General features: G+C 43.6%; 1 protein-coding gene and 1 non-coding gene across 6 annotated transcripts in view; both read right to left on the reverse strand.

The window, feature by feature from the left end:
- Nucleotides 1-682: 682 nt before the first annotated feature.
- The window catches only part of LOC128360143 (eukaryotic translation initiation factor 4 gamma 1-like), a 31,411-nt gene continuing 7,908 nt past the window's right edge, over nt 683-24,185 (reverse strand). For 3 of the 5 annotated variants that reach the window (XM_053320498.1, XM_053320497.1, XM_053320499.1), the window contains 25 exons: nt 19,439-19,578; nt 13,929-14,021; nt 13,314-13,404; nt 11,585-12,568; nt 11,342-11,430; nt 10,866-11,064; nt 9,838-9,971; nt 9,440-9,583; nt 8,919-9,335; nt 7,660-7,806; nt 7,229-7,465; nt 7,011-7,115; nt 5,217-5,513; nt 4,955-5,066; nt 4,738-4,849; nt 4,407-4,648; nt 4,160-4,287; nt 3,642-3,814; nt 3,183-3,308; nt 3,000-3,081; nt 2,685-2,783; nt 2,380-2,514; nt 1,842-1,923; nt 1,570-1,710; nt 683-1,345 (listed from right to left, as the gene is read on the reverse strand). In XM_053320498.1, the coding sequence (XP_053176473.1) occupies nt 1,164-1,345; nt 1,570-1,710; nt 1,842-1,923; nt 2,380-2,514; nt 2,685-2,783; nt 3,000-3,081; nt 3,183-3,308; nt 3,642-3,814; nt 4,160-4,287; nt 4,407-4,648; nt 4,738-4,849; nt 4,955-5,066; nt 5,217-5,513; nt 7,011-7,115; nt 7,229-7,465; nt 7,660-7,806; nt 8,919-9,335; nt 9,440-9,583; nt 9,838-9,971; nt 10,866-11,064; nt 11,342-11,430; nt 11,585-12,568; nt 13,314-13,404; nt 13,929-14,021; nt 19,439-19,578 (4,691 nt within the window). In that variant the 3' untranslated portion in view covers nt 683-1,163. Of the gene's footprint in view, nt 1,346-1,569; nt 1,711-1,841; nt 1,924-2,379; nt 2,515-2,684; nt 2,784-2,999; nt 3,082-3,182; nt 3,309-3,641; nt 3,815-4,159; nt 4,288-4,406; nt 4,649-4,737; nt 4,850-4,954; nt 5,067-5,216; nt 5,514-7,010; nt 7,116-7,228; nt 7,466-7,659; nt 7,807-8,918; nt 9,336-9,439; nt 9,584-9,837; nt 9,972-10,865; nt 11,065-11,341; nt 11,431-11,584; nt 12,569-13,313; nt 13,405-13,928; nt 14,022-14,957; nt 15,282-19,438; nt 19,579-24,185 lie in introns of those variants that run through there. The other 2 variants (XM_053320501.1, XM_053320500.1) reach the window with 2 other exon arrangements.
- LOC128361090 (small nucleolar RNA SNORD66) lies at nt 7,910-7,975 on the reverse strand. Its single transcript, XR_008321572.1, has one exon. It is a non-coding gene; the product is annotated as a small nucleolar RNA SNORD66 (small nucleolar RNA).

The raw sequence follows: 24,185 nt of genomic DNA on the forward strand, positions 1-24,185 counted from the left end.
CCTGAAATGCATTTCTACTCACAGAAGCAGGAAACGCTTTAGGAGACGTACTGTTAAACTTTACTTTTTTAAACTTTACCTTTATTAAAAGTCCTTTTTCAATAAAGTGGATTTTTGTCTGTATACTTTTTTCAAGTTTCAATAATGATAATGTATCTTCTTAAAAATCCAACCGGTTCTGAAGGAGGTTCCACCATGTACCCTCACTCTTGCTCTCCCTTTCTCAGTCCAGTTTCTTTGTTTTTTTGTTTTTTTGAAGCGCAGGAAACAAGTAAAACAGACACATTGGAGGGTAGGTGGGAAGTTGGGGTGAGGGGTGTCAGGGAAGCATTGTCACCCCCCCAGCAGCAAAATGGTCAATGTTCATTGCCCTTCTCCTCAGTGACACTGTCCTCATTTAAGTCCTTGGGAGTCCATAACCGTTACTTAAACTCATATCTGAAATGTCCGTTAGATATCTCTCGCCGCTTTTCTTTGTAGTTTTCTATTTTATTACAAAACACACACTCCAATCATCCAACACCGGAAAAAGAGGAAGAAGAAAAAAAAAAAAGCTAGCCGTCTACATAAGAGTGTCATGTAGATCAAACACCGAACATGTGACACGACAATGTAGTCTTGCCGTGTCGACATGATGAAGGATGAAGTCATCAAAAATATAGATGTGAACAGCTTCTTAAAGTTTCTTTTTCTTTTTAAATCAGTCATTAAGCAAAGTGTCTTGGATAGTGTTGCCGTGGCAAGGGAAAGCCATTCAAAAACAGGAGATAAACCTCAAAAAAATACTGAAGGAAACAGCATTATCTCCCACGGCTTGTAACTCTTCTCAGTATACTCTCATATCTATTCTCTCTATTTAATCCTGTATTTCATTTATTTCAAAAAGACATTCGGTTTGCGAAAAGGAAAAAACAAGAAATCCAAAACAACGAAAAAGGAAACAAAAAAAAATAATAACATGATCGAACGCTCGATCCATAATACAATCTCTCCCAGTTGAAGAATTTTTTTCTTGCTTTTTTTCTGTTTATGCAGAAGGATTTTGCTGATTCAGACACTCTTCTGAATCATCCACAGAACATTTGCCCTCCCGACCCGAAGAATCCTCTCTGAAATGCCTCCAGTTGTCCCCCCGCCCCGCCCCCGTCGATCGCCCGGAGGCCCTAGCTGTTGTCGGACTCGTCCTCGGCCTCACGGAGCCAAGTGAAGAAGGCGGTGACGGACTTGAGGGCCACGCCCTTGCCCTGCTGCTCGGCGAGGTCTTTGCTAGACTCCCACTTGTAGAAGGCCTCCTCTTTGATCACGTCCTCGTCGTAAAGAGTGTCAAAGAACATCCGCAGCAGATCTGACGGAGGGAAGTGAGACAGGAAATATTCAGACTGACACAATAAATGTGACCAAAGGTTTCTAAGATATTTCTAGATAATTTAAACAAACTTTAACCCAGTTTTAAACAAAAATAGATCTGATCTGATTATTGCACTTCCTTTTGTACCATTGTGTGACATTTGTAGAAAACCCCCCCCCCCTGACATTTAGGATAACATTAGCTTTGTTTTGGCTACTCACTGGCTGGTTGCTCCATCTGCACCATAAGGGCCTGCAGGGCATAGAGGGCCTGCAGCTCCTTCTGCTCGTCCTTCAGGTATTTCTGCAGCAGCTTAGCCCTCTGTTTGATCTGCTCACTATCCACCTTGTAGGGGTTCTCACCTGCAGGAGGGAATGTCAGGTAAACTTCAGCACACAGATAGGAATCAGCAACATTCTGTCACTGTGTCACATCTTCACCTGAGTCTATCTATCAACTGTCTTTAATGAGGAATATGAAGGGCAGGACTTACAGACGATTGCTGACTGACAGACGCATGTCATGAGCGCTCTGACAAACATGTTGGAGGAGGTCTGCTGCTCGTCCAGGTTCGCCTGCACAGAGACACATGTAAGAAAACCGGGGCTAGAAGAAGAAACGCTAATAGAAACGCTTGTAACTTGTAAAAATGCTTAGTTTGAGTCAGCCTCATTACAAGTTTAGTTAAAAGCAGCAGCAGAACAAAAATAAGAGAACAAACCAAAAAACCCAGAAGACAAATGAATGTACTGGCTCAATCTTGAATCTCACATTGACAGTTTTAAAACACAAATTGCATCACACACATGTAGACTTAGAAAGCATATTTTAGTGGCAAACTTAGGTCTTACATTTACTTATTATATATATTAAAAAAAATACTTTTTACTTTTACAGAAAGTACAATTAATATCTACCTTAAAATATGAGGTCATCTGGTTCTTGTGACACAGGCCTCATTTTCAGCAAGTATAGAATGTGAATGGGACCAAATTGGTAACAATCATGCAGTAACATAATAAAATGCAAACCTCAATCCAGTCAAAGATCCTCTGGTTGTCGGCCTTGTCCTGGATCAGATGGTCCAGCTGTTTGGTCAGCTCTGCAGAGCTCAGCTCATTCTTTTTGCTCTTCTCAGACTCGTCACCCAGTGTGAACTCCACATTCTACAGACACAAACACACTTCCTGCTCATCTTTTTCAACACACTTACTTAGCTGTTACTGAATGTGAACTGTGAACTAGCTCTGTGATATAATAGATGTAATAGATGATGAACAGTTGTTTGATATGGTGAGAATACTGCAGCACAATGAGCTGCTGAGTGTCCTCTTACCTTTTCTGTCACAAACTTATTGACATCTTCATCCTCAAGGAGGAAGTCCTTCCACTGGAGCCCCGCTTCCCTCCACATTGTGCCGGCCTTTTTATGGCTCTGGATTGGATACAAACACATTCACCATTCACATTTTGGCACTGACACATGCACTGATTTACATTTACTCATTTATTTAGTTTCTTTGAGCATACAAACAACACTACTGGGGCAAAATAGTGCATTTCTGTATGAAAATGGCTCAATTCAGAGACAGTGATTGGCATCAAATATTACCTACTGGAATTGGAATATAAATACAGACAGTTTACTTACCATTCCTTTGCAGAGTAAAGTAAGGATTTGGACCAGCAGGACTCCGGCTTTGCCCAGAGGAATCAAAGGTTTTGAAATCTCCCTGTAGACAGTTACACATCATCATGAACAATTGAAAAACAATCACAGAGTTATTCTCACTTGCAGATTACTTGTTCTAACATGCTGAGGCCTGAGACTAACTTGAACAGGTCTCCCATCGGGATGCCTCCTTCAAGGAGCATGGGAGTGATCAGTTCTGCCAGGTACAGCCAGATGTGGGGGATGTCTATTGCCATGTCTTCAGCCACCTCCAGGATTTCTTGAAGCCTGACGACACACACAAACACAACTTTAAAATCTATTCAAGAATTAAAGAATAAAGAAGAAACTAGGAAACATGGCACCATACAGTCACCAACATATGGAATCTGACTGAATACTGTAGTTTACATGTTTTTCTATTAAAGCAACTGCCTAAAAATGAAACACACAATCATTTACAAGATAATCATGTTATAATCCTAATCTTAATCAAAAACTCTGTGTAGTCTGGTCCAGTTACATTTGCTCTTCAGTGTGCTCTTAAATTCAAAAACATTTTACACACTCCATATTGCTTTGTTACCATGAACTAGACGACCACTGAGGCTGAGTACTGACCCTTTATAGTACTGTTGTTTTGGGAGGGAGCCGTTCTTGATGAGCTGGTGCAGCAGCAGGCCCATGTGCTCTCTGGCGATGGTGCTGCGCTCCAGCGTCGACTCCAGACCGTTTCGTACAAACACAAACAGCAGCTGGGTGCTGTTCAACTCTTGCACACACTGCAGAGCCTCCTGTTGGCAGAGAGAGACGTCCAGATAATAAAAAGTGAGTGTTAGTGGCTGTCTGTGTGTGCTGACAGATTTCTCATACAATTTCAAGGGGCTGTTTATGAGCTTTAACATTTTGCTTTGTGTGTTCTATTTAATTCCTTTTCCTTCAGCAGCAAATGGGAAAAAACACTACAGAGAAACATTAGTGTGTGTCTGTATATCGCTTAGTTTTAACCTGTAAATATTTATTAAAGAGATTTTGTAACCTGTGCATCCTGAGGTAATTGCTTGTTAATGTTTCATTTGGATTTAATTGGACTTAATTAATGATCGCACAGTAAAAAAAAGTCGGTTTTGAATTTGAACCTTCATGTCGTTGATATGGAGATACTCCTCGATGATGGCTGTAGACTTCTTATCCAGCTCCTCCTCGGTCAAGGCAGGCTTGGTTGGTGTCTGAGGAGGTGGAGGGGTAGCGGCTTTCTCCCTCTTCACTGTTCACACACACACACACACACACGCAAAATGAGAAATAGATAAAATACCAATTGCTAGAAAACTGGATTTGGGTTAGCTCCATTTCAAACAAGCAAGAGTATAGTAGTAGGCCTACTGTTTGACTCTTTGCTCCTGGCTCGCTCTCTGCTGCCTCGGTCCCTGTCGTCCGTCATGCTTGCGACTCTGCGCACTGGATCGGCCGACCCGCGCTGCTCTCTCTCCCGACTCCTCTCCTCGTTCTCCCGGCTGAAGCTGCGCTTGGTGACCTGCAGCCGGTTTCGGTCGCGGTCGTCCCGTCGGTCGAAGCCACGGTCGGAGCGGTCGAAGCGGTCGCTGCGGTCTCGACTCGAGCTGTTTCTGTAGAGGGACAGAAGAGAGAGCGTTTTTATCTAAGGACACCTATATATAAAAACAGTGCAGTATTAGAAGTGATATCCTCTCCTCACCTCTGAGGAACTCTTCTGTCTGAGTCCAGTGAAGAGCCAGAAGATGAAGGCTGCTGCAAGGCTGAGAACCTGTTCAGAGTGCTGGTGGCTGGACGGCCGCCTGACTCTGGACCTGCCAATGAAAATATACACATTACACGTGTTCAGTTTCAGCTCTGAGGTGCTCAACTAGATATGTATTAGACACAAATATGCAGAAATCATCTGAGAAACCTACCAGAATCTGCAGGTTTGGTGGTGCTGCCGCCACTGCTACCCTTCCCCCAGCTCCCCCATGTACCTTTACCTCCAGGAGCGAGCAGCTGATTGTTAAAGTCGAGAACAGGAGTCTGAAAAGGAGACTTATGGTTAAAACTGAACAACCGGCTAAAATAACAAACAGGAAACATTAAATGGGAGTGCCTTGTGTTCTATTTCAGCTTAAGTGATGAAAAGGTGAGTGTGTTGTGTGTGTGTGTGTGTGAGCTTCACTGTCCTACCTTTGTGATCTTGCTAAGGCGTGATGTGTCGATCGGTCGGTTTTTGGAGATGGGCACCGTGTTCCAGCCCTCGTCTTGGGGAGGGGCGCCGCGGCCCTGGTTGTGAGGCCCCCCACGACCGCCAGGACCTCCTCCTCCACCGCCCATCCTGCCTCCTTGACCGCCACCCGACTCCTTCTTGGAGATGAGAGCTTGCTGCACCTTCATGTGCTCCCTGTGCTCCTCCAGCTCGGCGTCTTTGTGGATCTGGTCGATGGTTTTGGGGCCCTGGTCTCCTCTCCTGGGCACCCAGTTATTCTGGGATGGGGTGGGTGGAGGGGAGAAGCGGTTAGTACAGGGTAGTAGGTGCACAGTATGACTAAATAATTCACTATTTGTACAAATTTTGGCGTAATCTTCCTACATAGGGAGTTCATGATTTTGAAATACAGCTATTTTCTTTGAAATATAGAAGTAGAGCAGAATATGTGGAGCAAATAACCTCACAGCCTGAGAGATAGGCGTTAACTTTTTGAACCTAACAAGCAGGTTCTGGAGACAACTCACACCAACTGACGAGTGAAGTGCTCGAAGGTATTTTCTTGTTTTTCCTAATGAAACAAAGCCTAGAGTGAGCATGTGAGAAAACTACAACTGAAAGCAAATCAAGAGATCAACTTCCTATTGACTATTTAACTCTTCACATCTTTTTGCCTTGACAGGAAATAGCACAGGACATGTGCTTTGCTGTTGCATTGAGCCAATTTGCTGACTTGGAGCAGCTGATGTTGGCTTGTAAAAAAGCCTGAAGACAGCAGGTTTTTTAACGTTGTGTGGGCGGGACTGGGAGCTTAACTACAGGACTGCAGCATTCCTTCAGAGAATGAGCCTCGACACCACCAGAATGAACTGGTCTGAAAGAAGATGGTGGAATATTAAAAAAAAAACAAATATAGAAAAATCACCAGGAGACACAGACAAATTCTTATACTAGAATGAACTAGTGAAAGTCAGCCAAAAACATGCTACAGGGAGAGATGGGAATTCTTGTCTCAGCTTATGGCACAGAGCAGCTCTGTGTTTGAGAGCTATCCTGCATTAAAGAGCTGAGGAACACATTTTCTTTTTAGCCCCCTTTAAAAGACTCGCACAGGCCAGGGCTGTAGGACCAGTGTGGGCGTCTCTGGGGCGGCGAGTAGCACCACAAACAGTCACAGACTACGTCCAACAATAAGGCGTGCGGCATGTGGAAACAACTCGCCTCTATACTCATGTTTTACGGTCGGATTACAGAAGTTTTCTGCCCTCAGGGGGGAGGAGGAGTGGAAGGGGGGGGGGCAAAACAAGAGCAAAATGTCAGCTGTGGCGAGTCCAGAAAGCCGACACAGAGAAGAAAAGATGTGTGCTCGAATTTAGGCAGCTTAGTGTGGACGTAGTCTAAAACGCACACAAACATGTACTCTAAAGTGCTAAAACACACAAAAAAGCACAAATGAGCGCTGCGTGATGTAAAAATAACGAGCTAAGGGTTAGGGTTATGCCCACCATGCAGTAAAAATGAAGTTATTAAAATCCTGGAGCACTTGGTATGTTTTGGAGACATTTTGACAAAAAGGCTTGGCAGTGATGGCTGTCCAGTTGCTCCCGGCAACCAGCTTTGGATCACTGTCAAGCGCTTCATGTGGTCCGATTGGCTCTGCTCGTGACTGCTGCTGCTGCTGCTGCTTTCCCTGAGTTGTTAGAGAGAGTTGAAATTCTCCGTGCTATGTATGCAAAGCAGCAAAGTGTACAGAGGGAGAGTTTGTGACGATTTACCCGTCGAAGGTCCAGCACGTCCTGCAGCATGAAGCGGATCCTGGAGGAGGTCTTCCTCTCCTTTATTATCTTCTCCATCTGATTGAAGTACTGGTCCATACGAGGCTGAAGACCAAAAAAAAAAAAAGTTTAGTGAAAGTATGTACACTGGCAAGCTAACACATTCAGACAACACATTTATCAGATTTATGTGCGCATCTGTCACACTGCTGTTGTACCTTGGCCTTCTCGAAGTCCAGGTCCTTGCCGATGGTGGATAACAGTCTACACAGGCACTCCAGGGACTCCTCGTCGTGGTTTTTGAGCAGCTTTACAATGCAGTCGTGCATGATGACCTCCGTGAGCATCTTGAGCTTGAAGAGTTCGCCGATGAACTTGATGTTACCCAGCGAGCGCCTCCTGGCCTTGTCTTTGGAGTCTTCTAGCTCATCATGGAGCCGCTGCTTCTCCTCCTCCTGTTGAGGAAATGACGTCACACATGAGACGGAAGAAAGGAGAGAAGTGGAGAAGAAGGCAGGTTGGCTATTTACCACAAAATATAATGTAAATATATGATTAGGAACTACCTCCCAGAAAATATACAGGCACCTTCAAACTTCTAAACTGCTTTCCTTTAAAAACACATTATAATATGAGGCAGTACTCGTACCCCTGTGGCGGCCTCCATCTCTTTCTGCTTCTTTTCGAAGATCTCGTCGTTATCCTTGTCCTTCTCGAACTCCTTCTGGCATCGGTTTAGTAGCAGCTTGCGGAAATTCACAGTGGCTCCCGGCTTATCTGTGGTTTGGACTTTAAGCTGAAAGAGAACAGAGAAAATGTGTATGAGCAAAGAGTCGGGGGTGAGTGGAGGAGGGGGGGGGGGGGGGGTCATAGTGAGGGATTATGTAGTGTGTACGCGGCTCCTCAATTCCGCAATCCCATCAGTGGCCCAGACACGTGGCACTAATTTAAGGTCATCACTAGAGCCTGGCAGGAGTATTTGTTATCATATGATTCCTGCTTCTCCTCAATACCTCCATCAAAGACCAAATACAGGCTTGCCTTAGAACATTTTACATGACAGTTGTGTTCTTTCAGCAGCCTGTCACTGTCATTTTCTTCAGTCAATAATGCTGGCGACATATCTGTGATTGGTCTACACGTAGTGATGTAATCAGTCAATTTCCTTATCAAACAGCCAGTGTGGTATTACCTTGTGGTGAAGGACCTCAGCAGTGATAAGAAGCAATACTCTCATATTAATAATCAATCAGCCTCAGAAGGGATAAGAAAAGTATCTGATGATGAATTCAATTAGTGAGCATTTACTGTCACCTTAATGTGGCTCTATTATTCCTGATGCAGAAGTCAAGATGTTTAAACACAGCCTGACACAGATAATAACCGAGCAAATGATCACTGGCTGTAGATAGGGGTGAACAAAATTCTTAATTCACATTATTTATATATATTATTAAAAACACAAACTATGTCAAATGTAAACTTTTGCTCAAGACTCAGGTTTTTGAGAACTAACTAAATTAAGACAATTTCAGGTATCAGGGACTCATTTCTCGCTCTACCTGAACGAGGCCCGAATGGGAATGCAATAATTCATCCACATACTCTCTCACAGCCTTTTTTTGAGACTCAATGTAAAGCACTCTAAAGCATCCTGTATAACTGGCAGCTTATTTTCCATTCATTTATCTACTCATCTATGTACTTATTTATTTATTTATCCCATTTCTCCTCTGATTTCTGTTTCGTAGCTCTTATTTGATTTGTTCTTATTTGTATGAAATTTGTATGACAATTCAAAAAACAAAAAAGTCACTTTGGGTTTAACACACTGTATCAAAGAAAATCTACACATTCACATTTACTGTATTCTACATATATTTCTAGATTGTGTGTGGTGTCACTTACCCCCATAAGGCAGCGGCACATGTTGGCGTAGGCCACTGAAAAGTCTGGCTCGGAGATGGCCTTTTCAAAGGTGAGGTCTATGACTCCTTTCAACCTCTCCTCAGTGTCAATAGTCAGTTCCGTCACCTGTTTCATTAGCTGTTGAAACTTTTGGGGGGTCAGTTTGTTGAGGATGCTGCGGACCCGTTTGAACAGGTCCAGGGTCTTCATCTGCTCGGGATCGTCGCTGGTCTCGGTGGTCTCCTCCACGGCGGCTTTGCGGGTGACTTTCTTCGCCGAGGGCTTCCACGCTTTCTCCGCCTTGTTCAGCTGCACGTCATCGCCGAGGGACATGCTGCTGATGATCTTCCTCGGCTCTTTCCTCTGCATCTGCTGGGAGCGACGTGGGCCGCCCATGCCCATGCCCATACCTGGAGGCTGGGGGGAGAGGGAAAGAGAGGAGGGAAAGTTAGAGGAGAAAGAGTATTTCATCAAGTGTTGTTTAACGCCTGAGTTGTGAGGAAGTGTGGAGAAACACTTACTGGTCCTCTGCCTCCTCCTCCTCCGCCTCCTCCTCCTCCCATGCCTGGCCTGCCAAGGTTGGCGAAGGAGGGGGTGAAATCAGGGCCGCAGTTCATCCCCGGAAGACGGCTTGGGTCAAGTTGGCGTAGAGGGGTCTTATTAGCCTGAACAGAAAGATGGATGATCGCAAAAAGTAAGTAAACAAGATCGAACTTTTTAAAATGTGATGCTTCCATCGTGTCTATCAATGTTTCTTGATTATCCCATCACTTTTTCTATGGTAATGAAATGAATGACCTAGCAGAAATAAATGGCTGACTCACAGGAGGGCTTTTTGTCACATTTTAAAAGGGCATGACTTCTAACACAAGACAAACAAGAAAAGAAATGTGTGAAAAAAAAGTGTGAGTGGCTGCACCTTGTCCAGGACAACGTCGCTGATAGCTGGTAGACCCTCGGGCTTGTTCATGCTGGCTGAGCTGAACTGGAAGCCCAGAAGAAACTCCCTGTCGTATTTCTTCTTCTCCTCTGGGTTGATTGGCATCCATTGTTCTGACAGAGTGACAGAAAAATGTTCTGTTAATGAATACATCTCACATCGCTTTCTGAGTTGAGCTGTACTGCTTCTCGGAGGAGAGTGAGGCTGGGATCAGATCAAATGTTGCAATATGTGAAAACACAGCAGTCTTATCATTTATTTGATTTTAGGGGTAGTGTGGAGATGGGGATCGCAAAGGACTTAACAAAAAACCGCAGCGGCCTGACATCACGCTGTGTTGGCCTATCACATACATGCGAGCGCACATTCCTGGTGGACTACTTTGTAAAATGAACACCATATGTGACTGATCATTGAGGCGAAACATAAAATAGTTGTCTCCATGAAAACTTTTCAGAGTAAAATCCTTTCTAACAAATATAAACAAAGTGTTTTGGCTTCTGATATAGGCTTATATGCATGTATCTGTAATTTAAACTCTACTTCCTGGATCGTATTTCATTGTCTAACTTTTACCTCTCTTTCTACCTCACCTAATGATCCTGTGTTAGTTTGTCTATAGATACAGCAAACTGTCCACAAGGTGGCATGAATGAAAGAATGGACAAATGAATAAGTTCAAAAAGAGCTGCTGAAATTTTTCTTATACTTTGAAGGCAGGATGTTCCATTACCTTCTGTTTCAGCTGGTTTTTCTTTTCTTTTCTTTTTTTTAAGTGTCACACGTCACATGGTGCTGTCGTGTACTGTTTGAACATGACGTCTATTAACATTAGTATCGTTTTTGAGTAAACACACTCACAGGGACGTAAAATTCCCCACCCTTATTTTCATTGACTCGAGCCAACCATGTCACGTTGACATTCAGCCAGCTCATGAATGTGAGTCAGATAAGGTCATTGTTCAAACTGAGCAGGCACTGAAAGGTATCAAGGTTCAGAGACCCACCCTCTTTGTATTGGTACTTCTTGTCGGTGGCTGTTGGCGAGGAAGGATCCGGCTTGATGTTTTCGGCATCCAGCTTGTCCTCCTTGTCCTCCCAAGTCAGGTCCGCCTCCTCTTGTTGAGGGGCGGGAGGGGAAGCGGCAGGGGGCTGGGTCTCTGGTGCTGGGGCTGGTTCTGGCTCTGGTGGGGCCACTACCTGCTCCTGGGGAAATGATATTGGAAAACAAATCAGTGACGCAGGTGCCTCTTATCTGGATGGTTCATTTCAAGCTGAGTTAAGGAGTTTCTGTCTGTAGCAACAATAGACTCATTATAACAGGAAAGATAGCATGGAAAAAAACACATACATTAATGTACACACACACACACACACACACACACACACACACACACACACACACACACACACACACACACACACACACACACACACACACACACACACACACACACACACACACACACACACACACACTCACCTCTTTAAAGGCATCCAGAAGGTCTCCAACTGCCTCCTTTTTGTTCAGATCCTTCATCTTTCTCTTTTTCTTTGGCACTGACACAGCAGCTGCAGGAAAGAAGACAAACACAAATCAGCCACAGATAAATGTAAAAAATATGACTTGAATTAAGGAGATTTTAATTCAAAACCATAAGATAGGATGCAGAGTTTCTGGGAGGAAACAGAAATCAGACATGTAAATGTGTGCAGAGAGACTGACCTTGCATAGTAGTTTCTACGAGGACGGGGGTGACCGTCTGTGGAGGAGGGGTGTCCTCCCTCTCCTCTGCTGCAAGAGGTGGGGGAGTGGGCACTGGTTCTGGGGTGCTCTCAGCTGCGGAAACCGTCTCCGCTGGAGATAGCGTCTCTTCCTTGGCGTCGGGTTGGGGGGCCGCTGGGGTTTCTTCTTTGACGTCCTGCTCGACTGGAGGAACCATCTCTTGGACTTCGGGCTGGGGAGGCGCCGCCTGTACAACGGGTTCTGTGGGAACCTCTGGAGCAACGGGGGCCGACTGCTCGACAGGTGCGGCTGTGTCTTGGATGTCCGACGTAGGCGCTGCTTGAGTGATGGCTGTGGTGGAGGTCTGTGTGATGTCGGGCTCTGCGATGGGGCTGTCGTCGCACTCCGCCGTGTTGACGGTGGGGACCTCTGGGTCTTGAGGGGCCGGGAGCGGCAGGCCGTTGGGGAGGCGGAGCTCCTCGGGCTGTGCAATGGGAGACTCTAGAGGGGCCTCCGAGTGGCAGGGTGGCAACGTCACCGACGGCTTTTCTGTGTCCGCCTCTGCCACGCCGTTAGAGGTGGAGGAAGTAGCGAGGGGCGTATCCAAAGAGGCGGCTGCCTCCTCTGCTTTACTCTCCTCCTCTTTTACCTCCTCTGTGTCTTTCTTGTCTGTTTTGTCCTGTGTGGCAGCGGTGGGGACAGGGTCGGGGAGGGGTGCAGGGTAGGCGGGAACCTCAGGCGCTGATTGGTTAGGTGGAGTGGGTTCCCTGGGAGGTGGGGGACAATCCATTACGTCTGCATCTGCAGCACTGGGTGTTAAGGTGGAACTAGTGTTGACGGGGGTTTCCTCTGCTTCTGATATTAGAGTGGGTGTAGGAGGATTAGTGTTCGTGTCAGAGGAGGAAGCCTCTGTGGGGATGGGGTCACCCTTAGCGAGTTCAGGTGTCTTTGACGGTGGAGGAGGCGAAGGTTTCCCTCTGTCATCTGGAGGGTCAAAAGTAAGAAAAGACGTGTTATTAAGATTCATAGAGCTGGTATCACAGTCGCAAAAACACCTAAAAAGAGCTTTAGCTTCAAACACACTGATTTAAGAGACATAGATTATTTCTGTGTCAGACCCCTAAAGTTACATATTAACTGACTATCAGTTCTCTAGTGTGACCCAGCCCTGTCCTACATTCCTCGGCCACATACCTAATTCAAGACATCCACTTACTCAGAAAGAAATCTGGAATTGAATCAGCTTTTCACATTGTAAGTGATTCAATGTTGTAAATGATAAGCTTGGTGTAAGTTTGGAGACACTGAAATTTAAAACCACAGAAAACTTGAGCACAGCTTCTTGGTGTTGTCACTGCTGTATTATCTTCCATCAGCTCATGTGATACACTTGGCCACAGTATCTGTACGTGCAAGCTGTGATTCATAACACCTTTATAATCACACGAACGTCTAATTATTACAACTAAACTAAGCTCATAAACATCTTTTTTTTTAATTACTGCAGCAAGTTAGCTTATTAATAAAATATGAGATCATCCCCACTCCTCCTCTTATCTTACAGAAAATTAAAACTCATTATTTCTTTCTGTACTGGTGTCTTGCAAGCAAATAGGAAAGTCTTTATTAAAGTCAATTCTTTGCCTGGTTGCCTTGAGTTTTGTTTTCCACACATTTCAGTCTTATCAGCACAGTAGCTTAGTCAGCATGGTCATGATGCGGCGCTCACCTGGTCTAACCAGCGCTGGTGTAGATGCAGCTGGGACGCTCTCACCGTTGGCCTGGGCCACTGCAGTACTTTCTGATCCAGATATGGCTGTCTGTTACAAGACACACAGAAAACACACACACACACCAAAAAGAAAAATGAGCTGTGACCTTAGTGGTGAGGACAGCATGGGAGTTTTTTTCTACGTTGGTCTATAGCTGGCAAACTCAACCACATGTCAGAATTTCTTAAAGCAAATGGTATGAGTTTGATTCCAACAGGTTGTAGTGTAACACATGAGAACACTATAAAGCAGTAACAAGGATAGCTCAGGCGTGCAAATTCTTATTTTAAATGTGTTGGAATGAAATAAGTAGACTTTTAGAAACAAATTACATGTTTGTGAAACAGGCTAACACTAATTACCTCCATCTCTGGGCGTCTCAATTGAATTGTATGAGTGTTGCTAAACCACAGATATTCACTCTGGTTGCACTTATCTAATCGCAGTTCTGTATCTTTTGCAATTGCAAATGTGACTAAACTTTGAAACTGCTGTCTAAACTTTGAGTGTGTGTGTTAGTACGTGTGCTGTCTTAGCTGTGCTGGCCGTGGGATCGTAGCACGATAGCTCACCTGTGGTGGGGTTGGGGTAGAGCCGCTTCGGCCCCCTGACATAATCTCCTCTGTGATGTCTTTACCTCCCTGGTTTGGATCTCTTATTCGGATCTGTGGAGGAGAAGGAGAGGGAGGAGATCAGAGGATAGAACTGTGTTAGAGTAAATGAGGAAAGAAAAAGGAAAGAGAGAATGTGCATGTGACAGAAAGACTTCCCCGCTATAAAAGGAAGAAAGAGGTATGGGCTGCATTTAAGAGGAAAAGTGGCTTTCCCATGATGCAACGCCTACAGTACAGTCGTCAGCCCCTTTTTTCTGCATCCTCCCCTCTCTCGCTCACCGCCTCTCATTCAATGAAAGCTACATTTCTCGCATTCTGAACAGAGAGGCACACCAAATCCAAACACTGACTGCGCCGTGCAAATTCCTGCTGCTGCGCGACCCAACGTGCTTCAGTCTCTAGGTCACTGGTTAAAAAAAAAAAAAAAAGTTAAAAAAAAAGAAAAGAAAATTGGTTTGACTGAGCTTGAATCGACTTTTAAAACCAAAGTGTCAAACGAATTCCAACTGCTGGGGGTTTGAGGGCTGTTGTGAAAATGCCTGACGCTCATGCAGGCAAAGCTAGATCTGACCTGACGAGAACAGATAACCCCCTCTAGCCCACCCCCCACCCCCCCCACCCCCTGTGTACATGCATAACACATTGCTCTGCTGCTGTAAAAGAAGGGAGGAAGAAAAAAAAAACCCAGTGAGGGAGTGAAAATGTGATCACTCATTCACAAGGTGCGCACCATACATTGCAAACACGTGTTTTCTATTCAGCACTTTTTTTTCCTCCCCTCTCTCTCACACACTCTATAAACTCTACAGTAGGAAGTCAGAGCTGTCATGAAACTGGTACGAACCAGAATGCTACTAAAATAAAGTGACGCACGCAGTCACTAGACATGGATAAGAGTTTTTAAAAAAGTTAAGGCAGAGTTCGTATGAGAACATTGTTGCTTCTCTGCCTGCTTTTGACTTTAAAAAGAGCCAGGCTGTTACTGACCTTTACCTGCTTCAAGCTGTCGGCAGCTACTCTCCTGGAGGCATTATACAAACACCCTAGTGGGCCTCTCTCATCCTGGGGTCGGAGTAGTTGTTCCAAGCGGGCTCAGGGGTGGACTTTAAACCCCCGCGAGAAGCGGCAGCGCGGAGGGCGGACGTAGCCAGCGGATTCTTTCTTTCTTTTTTTTTTACACTTGATTTAAACTGACACACATCCAAGGCTGAGAGAGAGAGAGCTGCACGCCGGCAGGACGGGACAGACAGAGCAGGGCTGGGCCTGACTGTCAGTAAGCTAGCTATAGCAACTTGACTCACTGCCTCTCTCTCTCTCTCTCTCTCTCTCTCTCTCTCTCTCATACGCTCAACAGAACAGGGAGGAGGGGAGAAAGAGAGAGAGAGAGAGAGAGAGAGAGAGAGAGAGAGAGAGAGAGAGAGAGAGAGAGAGAGAGAGAGAGAGAGAGAGAAAAAAGGATAAAGTGACTGGCCTTGTAAAGCTATGGTATTGGAATGCGGCCTCCCCCCACCACCACCACAGCTACCCACCCACCCCCCGCCCACAGAAACTAACACACAGTTAAAGGGGCCGGGAGAGGAGGAGGTGGGGGGAGTTAGAGGGTTGTCCAGGGGAGAAAAACTTATCAAATGAGCTGCAGCTAGTAGAAGTAACTCCCCCTTGTCCTCATTCTCTCACTCTGTCTCTCTCTCTCTCTCTCTCTCTCTCTCTGTCTCTCTCTCTCTCTCTGCTACTACTCTCTGCATCCTACTGCACTCAAGTTACTCTCTCTCTTAGTTTTTTGGGTTTTTTTGAGAGCAAAAGGAAACCAGTGCAGGAGGAGGAGGAGGAAGAGAAGGAGGAGGAGGGGGCATAGCAGCAGAGGAAGGCTTCATGATTAGCCCTTCCGGCTCAGGAGGGGGGAGGAGACTGGTGGCCACGTGGAGCTGAGCTATGTGCTGACATGTCCTTCACCCCCTCCTCCCCTCCCTCTCTCTTCCCACCCGCACCCCACCCCTGTGGGTTTTCTCTTTGATACGCAGTAAGAGAGAGAATGAAAGTATGGGGGGGGTTGCATGTCACCAGGTAGATGGTGGCAGTCGTGAAACACCCATCTCCAAAAGCATGACTCTCACAAGATAGAAGGAAGTTGATCAAGTTCCTTATTGAATAGAATAGCGTTCCAGTTCAACACACACACTTGTGTAATTAAAGGCGATGGTTTGCTTTTGTGGAAGTGTCATTAACAGGACAGTGAACCTCTCTACCCGCTCTCTCATGATGCATCACTCCCAAAAAAAAAACAAAAACAAGAATGCAAAGCTTGTGGTGTGTTTACATGCACATGACTACTTCACATCTGAAAGACAGATTCATGCTGTCATTTCATCCAATCATTCCATCTGATGGCCCACATGAGAAAGGACCAAAGTCCTCCCTGAGCGACCTCAGTCACTGATAAGCAGCCGGCGAGAGGGACCCGGACATCATACGAGTGTCGTGGTGAAAGACTGGTGCGATCTCAGTTACATCGAGACTAGTGAGAAATGAATGGATTCATGCAACAGTAATATAATCAAATAAAAAGCATAAATGAAGCCATCTTTCTGTCTATTTTTATATTTAAGTTCAAACACAAGAAGACAAACAGAGAGAATAGTTTAAGTGAAACAAACTTTGGTTAGTCAAGCAAAAAATTAACCACAAACCCACGCATGCTGACCAAAACTGAGCAAATAGTTTCAAGACACACTGACAGTCAATGAACAGAACATGATGTAAAACCACGTATGTGCACACAGCCTCCCACATACTCTAAGCCTCTATACAGTCATATCAGGTTTATGCCTCTTATGTAATGATGATTTTAACATGAGGCTGTTACTTTGACATGTACTCTTCTCGATATGTCAGTATTATAAAATACTACAACAAAATAGATAAATGAATCAGATAATAAAAACTGAGTTTTAGTAAGTGTGTGACTTTCTTGTGCAGCTTTTGGCCTGCAATATACCCAATCCTCAAAAGTGAAAAAAAAAAAAAAGGAGGATTACTAAGAGTCAGAAACTGGGGCTACAGTTCACAGCGAGCTACCACATACCAGGCGAGGGCCATCTTAGAGAGGAGAGGAAACACTAGACATACTGTAGAACTGGGGAATATATCTTACCGCTGCTCAGTCTTACAGCACACCAAGTTAAGGTCAAGATGACTACTATCTATTTCAAGTGAACTCCGTGTCCAAATTCAAGAATGAGTCTAGAAGCATCTTTACAGAGATTGCAACACACCTTTTAGCTCAGCTATATTATCTGGAAACCACAAGGTTGTACAATACAATAATAGAAGATATACTCTAATAGTTACAACTAAAGCATTTTTCACACTTTGCCTATATTGACTCTGCTATATTAACTTCTTTCTCTCTACATGTACTATTTGGTAATGTGGATACATATTGGCTAACGTTAGTTCTTTTTATTTATCGCTATTCTATTTATATTCATTTATATTCATTTATATTATGACTATTTTTTCTCTTTTATTGTAAAGCTCTTAGTCACTCATGAACTAGGAAGGTCAATCACTCCATCAAATTTCATGTATATAGCACCTTTCATACAGGTTAATGTAGTTCAAAAAACAAATGAAATGTTTCTCTAACCCTAAAAATGTTTAAGGAATACTTTGTCTAAAATATACAATTCTAGAAATAACTATACACCGTCATGTGAGATGAAATAATGGTGATGTTTGTCATAATACCATTAGGTCAGTTAACTAGTGCATCATTGTGTCGTCCTTCACTAAATCAACACAAGTGCTGTTTAGAGCTCTCATTAATTAATTGAGTCAAAACAGCATATACAATATAATACAAACGGGTTCTGTAGTCATCTGGAAGTCCAGTTTATTTTATCTCACTTAAACTTCCCTTATACACAAAACTGTGTTGGACCTATATTGATCTTGAAGAAGAAACATGGGCTGTTTCTGAATCACTTCCTATTTACTGTAAAGTGCACCACATTTACCCTCTGACATTTTATGTGAGTGTGTAAATATATCCGCTATATAGATAATAGAGCCCTCAAATATTCCACAATGGAATGAAAAAAGTAGTGTGAAAATGACTATCGTGCTACTCTACAGTAGACCTGTCACTACTTTTGTTGGACGATATATTGCCTCAGAAATTATCGCGATAAACGATATTATTGTCATTTGAGGATCATTTAATACCACTAATATAATGATAATATAATAGCATAATAATACAAGAGGGGCGGGGGATGGGATTGTGGAGAGTGGGTGCTATGCTTTTGTAAAAACACAGACTGCCATTATGGGCCAGGACAGAGTTATTCACCTTTAATTCCATATAAGCGGCGCCGCTCGCTGTAGGCAACTACTTGTTTAGCCAATGTGACATGAATAGCCTCTTAGCTGCTAATGTGAAGTGTGGCAATATTGATGTCAAAAAATGATCAAGGTCATGCCCATGTATCATATGATAAGTCCATATATAGACATGATTTTGTCGATAATTACGTTAATGTACGATAAGTCGATAATTTTTGTGACAGGCCTGCTCTACAGCTGAGGGTGGTGACACAAAATGTGTTAGTGATTTGCTGCTCACTATTGAGTGAACTATTTAGTGTTTATTATATAGGGAGTAGTGAATGAGGGAGTGATTTCAGACATAGGGTTTTTTCATGTACTGCTTTGAGATCCCACTTCCCAGATGGAATTCATAAGTATGGCATGCATCACTGCAAAGCATTTCTTACTCTGATATAACTAAAGTAGCTGCTGGCCATTCTTAAGCATGGTATTTTCTTACTCTATAACTAAATGATGAGAATATTTGCATCCTTTTTGTAATTTATATTTCAGTTAATTGCAAAATAAAACAAAATGTAGAAAAATACATATCCACTGTGTTTAAATAGAGAATACTTTATAACACATATCCTAAACTTCTCCTATTTACTCCTCGCTGTTGGGGTGATTGAATAAGGGCGTGCATTATCACAAAATACCGTACGTAGCAGTACCTAAACCTTTTTCCATCATTCATGTGCCAAAAATGTTGCCCTTAGTCAGCAATATGAAATGTCTGTGCAGATGTGTATGCAGATAGGTCTAACGTTATCATAGGAACATTGAGTTGATCTCACAGTAGCTGTTTGGGGCTGGAATGTTCTCAGGAGTAGAGACACAGATGTGATCCATTCAGATGACATTATCATAAAATAATAGTAGGAGTTTAAATACCTGCCCTGCCCTGATAAACACATCTTGTCCAAATAGGGTTGATAAGAAATTTCCATTTGTTTAACACTACTTGTGGTTACTTCTGTTTATATAATGTTATACTTGGAAAATAAAATTCATATGGAAACCCTGAAGCAGATATGATTTATCAAAGCCACACTGTCCCATGCTCAAAATGTTCATTTTAATAGAATAGTGAATCATACCTGTTTACGTTCCCGTTTGGTGGGGATGTGCTGGGGAGGCTGAGGTGGAGGTTGCTGCTGTTGAGGAGGGGGGTTCATAATGACGGGTGTTGCCTGCACCGAGGGGGTGTACTGAGGCTGGGCAGGATAGTAGGCCCCCGCTGTGGATCAGATAGAGAGAAGAATGTAAACCAAAGCCCAGTTTCCACTGAGGAAGTTCATGGTCAAATTTAAGAGGCGGGACCATTACAGGAAGGTCCTCTCACTCTGTCCTCTCAGCTGTTGTGTCTCTATAGCAGAGTAGGACCCAGATAAGACCCACAGGACTCTGACCGTGACGTTACCGAGGTTACGCGCCAAAAGCATAACAAAGAAAACGACAACGAGGAGGTAAACATGGAAGGAGCTGAGCTGGTTGCTGCGTTTCTGGTTTGTGTGTTTGCATACATGACGGTGGACGTTATGAACTTTTTTCCGGCAGTGTAGACGCTTTCTACTTCTGTTCTTATTCTGCTGGGATTTAAAAATGCAGCTTATTTTAGCACTTTCTGTTGACGCCACATCCCGCTTTGAGTATACCCAATCAGCACTGAGTAAACCTCAAGCTAACCCTGAGGCAGGGACTTGTTTAGCCGTAAAAGTTCCTGGAGATTGTCCATCGGGGGAAGTTCCTGCTGGAGACACGCACCAACGACCCCGGCCCTGTAAAATTACCCCGAAGTTCCTGCACGGGAAACGGGGCTATTGATTAAACTTCAATTCCTGGATTACAAAAGTAATCAGTGTCAGGTTTGGGCTTTAGTGTGCTGATGAATATCCCTGTGAGCAGTATAGGGACACCTTTCAGAGAGAGGTGAAAACGTCTGAGTAAGCACTTTGCGTCCTACTAAAGCAGCACATTCAGGGTTATTGTTACAACTCTTTGCTGAATATGGACAGGCTACTCTCAATGAATAAAGCTTACGATGAATGAGTAAATGAGTTAGTCAGTGAATTAATTCATACAAGGTTAGACACTTACAATAAAAATAACTGAAACGTCATAAAGACATATTCAGACTAATTAGTTTGAGGAAATACACTTTTTGTGTATAAGCACTAAAACTAAAGTGAAAAAATAACAAGTAGTGGTTGGCCAATCACAGACTCTTCATAGCCTCTCTGTTAGTTGCCTGGCAATCTCAGTAATTAGCTTAGCTTAGCTTAGCACAGCACAAGTACCAGAAAAAAGGGGAAACAGCCATTCCTCAGGTTAAATAAATCTACTTACCAGCAACCAAAGTCCACAAATGAATATGTAACACATCTTATTTCTTTAATTGGAATAAAACTGTACAGTATGTAGAGGTCCAATACTGGTTGGAAAAACGGACTGAAATAGTTTTCAGTGGGTTTTACCACTTTTTTCAACTATTTCGTGGTCTGGTGCAGTGACTTCTTGGAGTCCTAATGTTGCCAAGCAACTAGCGACTCGATGAAACTGCTGTGCTTAGCCAAGAAATGATTTGACCGTAAAAAATCACAACTTGTTATCACACTTCGGTTTTGATACACATTAAACCAACTGAAAGAGCCTAGTGAACTTGAGAGATCCTGGAAAGCAGATTTAGTTGGCAGCAGCTTCGTATTTATCATGCAGATCATGACAGTCGAATCAATCTTCTCATGCAACTCTCTAAATTTCTACAAATGTCCCAACTGCTCCTGTTAATACCAGGTCAAAGCTTTTTTCAATTCATGCCAGAGTATTTTTTACTGGTACTGTTAACAATCTGAAACACTTTTGGTATTATCCAGCCTGTTCAGACATTTCCAGCTTTCCATTAATAGACTTGCACCTACAACACACTAGCCTCCTGGTGCTACTTGCAGCTTTCAGTCAGATACAAGATGATTTTCTTTGGGTCTTGCTTCACTGGCGCAACGTTGAGTACTTGCGTGTTGCTGTAGCCCGTGTTTTCATGCAGTCTAGGTAATGAAATCATGCATCAGGTGACTGTAATTTAACTTTTTTTTTTTTTGGAGAAATTACCAAACACACAATTTGCACATGTATTTTCCACCAGGTCCTTTTCTCTCCGCGCCTCCTTCTGAAAACTACTGCAGTGGAGTAATACACCTAGTCCTCAGTCGCAGGTAATTATGGTTGCCTCAAATCTGTAGATTTCTTGTCTTTTTTACCCACTTTATGTGCTTTTGTGCCATCTCAACATGTCACTTCTTGCTGTGTCAGACTCTGAAGGTGCCTGGAAAGCATTAGGCCAGATAGGCCTTCAGACCATGACATAGCAGTCTCTCCCTCTGCCAGGGCCCTCCGTTGGGGTCCCCTTATTTCTTAAGGCCATGCATATGGATCACGTTCACAAATTTATCAAGATAACTCCTACGCCAACGTGACCAAGGAGAAAAAAAACCCCAAAACGTTCAAACAACCACTATTAGCTTACTCGGTCAATAATGTCAACAAGTACCAGTCAAAAGTTTGGACACACTTTCTCATTCAATGGATTACCTGGCTTTGGAACTGGCCTCAGTTACAGTGCAGAAACAAGAACACCCCCTCCCTCTCTCTCTCTCTCTCTAACCCTCCCTCTCTCACACTCAGCTGCAAGGAAAGACTGAGGTAAAAAAAAAAAAGGAAAAAAAAAAAGAAAAAAAAAGTCCTCAGATTGAAGAGGCCTCTCTTTCAGCTTGGCAGTGGCTAGCTCTCAGTCTGCCTCTCTCCCCCTCTGCATGCATTTCAGTCTAACTCACATTACTGAGTCTGCATTGTTGACCAGGAGCAGCAAAGCCTAAATATAGTCAAAAACCCACACCGGCTTGGGGGAAGAGAGAGCGAGCGTCAAGAGAGAGAGGGAGGGAGGGAAGACACGAAAGAGAGAAGGACAGAGAGAGAGAGAGAGAGAGGGATAGGGAGAGAGAGAGAGAGAGAGAGAGAGAGAGAGAGAGAGAGAGAGAGAGAGAGAGAGAGAGAGAGAGAGAGAGAGAGAGAGAGCGCGAAGGGGAGCATGCTCAAAACCAGAAAGACTATTCTTGGACAGCATCCCGCTACTGTAAATAAGAGGCTTGAGATATGACTCACAAAGTAAAGGAGAATGAGAGAAAGAATTGGACAGAGGAGAAGGGGGGAGCTGCAGAGAGACACGAAGTCTAAACGACACCTACCCTGAGAGTCCTCCTGCTCCTGCTCTTGAGACCCACGGTTCCCCATGTTGAGTGTAAAAACCTGCGTCTGGACAGTAAAAAAAAAACAGAGGGGGCTTCTTGTCGAACCCCCCTCTCTTACTTCTTCCTGTCCTCTCTACAGGTGCCCTCTCTCAGAATGACTTCTTTTAATGCTCAGCCCTCCTCCTTCCAGCTTGTCTTCGTGTCGCTCCTCCCTCTGACCTTCCTGATTCCTCCCTGCCTTTCACTTTTTTTTTTTTTCACCTCCCTCCCTTTAACCCCCCCCCCCCCCCCTCCCCCTGCCTCCCTTTGTGCTGGCAGGCAAACTAAACTGTTAGTGGACTGTTGAGATCAAAAGCAGCCCTATGTTAAAACTACGTAAGAGGCATGCGTGAGTAAAGGTGTGTGTTTGTTTGGCCAGGTATCAGTCAGACATGAAATAGGATACGGGAAGTCCAGTTTGACTTATAAAATGTATGAGTTTGAAGGCTTGGAAGACACAGAAACACAGCACAGCACTTTACAGTAATCTAATGTGAGATTTTACCATACTGGAGCCTGCTTTCCAAAGGCGACTCAAGGCTAAAATGATCTAAAAAATCATTCTAGCCTCAGGATATTTTTGAAAACAGGGGCCCTAGAAGAGGGGTGTCAAACAGATGGCCAGCGGGCCAGAACTGGCCCACCAAGGGGTCCGGTCCAGCCCACTGGCTCATTTTGCAAAGTATGAAAATTGCAGAGTAATTCCACTTTTTCTGCTGCTTCAGAGGGTTTTTTTCCCCAACATGACCAGAAAACAATACTACTATAAGTATGAGTACATATTGTCATATTTAAACCATTCATATATTCAACATTGTAGAACATGTTGTCAACCAGCAGCTTCTGTGCAAAATCAGTAAAAGACATTGCACTTATTTTTCTTAACCCTTACATACTGTTCATATTCTGACTTATAATTACTCCAATTCCCCATCAGTCATTAATACATGTTTGATTAATCCTTCTGTAAATGGAAAAAAGACAATCACTGTTTTACGGTCCAGGAGAACATTTTATAGAACTTGAAGAATACAACATGTTTGAATGCTGATTCTGGAATCTTTTTTTAATAAACACAGGTCAAATTTGCACATTTGCATATATAAAAATGTGTATCAGCTGTCCAATATGTAAAGAAAAGATGCATTTTTTAAATTTTTGTATATTTGGGCTCATATTTGGAAAAGTCCAGCTAAAATAAATGTGTAATATGGTGTTTCTACAGCTCAAATTCAACAGTATGTAAGGGTTAAGACCCTACATACAGGGTTAAGAAGGTGTTTTGTAAATAGATGGTTTATTACAGTAAAGTTATAATATACATATTATATATCAATTGCATGTTATAATGCAATAGTTTTACTGGTCCGGCTCACTTGAGATGGAATTGGGCTGTATGTGGCACTAAAATGAGTTTGACACCCCTGCTCCAGAAAGTCATAGTGGCAAATATTTTATCTTTGGCGCTGAAGATTGAGAGATTAACAGTAGAAGTGCAGTGTAAACATTACAAAATAATCAAGTTCATCTTTTTCTGCGACCGTGTGTGTGTTTATATTCA

Source organism: Scomber japonicus, chromosome 6 (genome assembly GCF_027409825.1).
Source record: "Scomber japonicus isolate fScoJap1 chromosome 6, fScoJap1.pri, whole genome shotgun sequence".
Classification (NCBI taxonomy): Eukaryota; Metazoa; Chordata; class Actinopteri; order Scombriformes; family Scombridae; genus Scomber; species Scomber japonicus.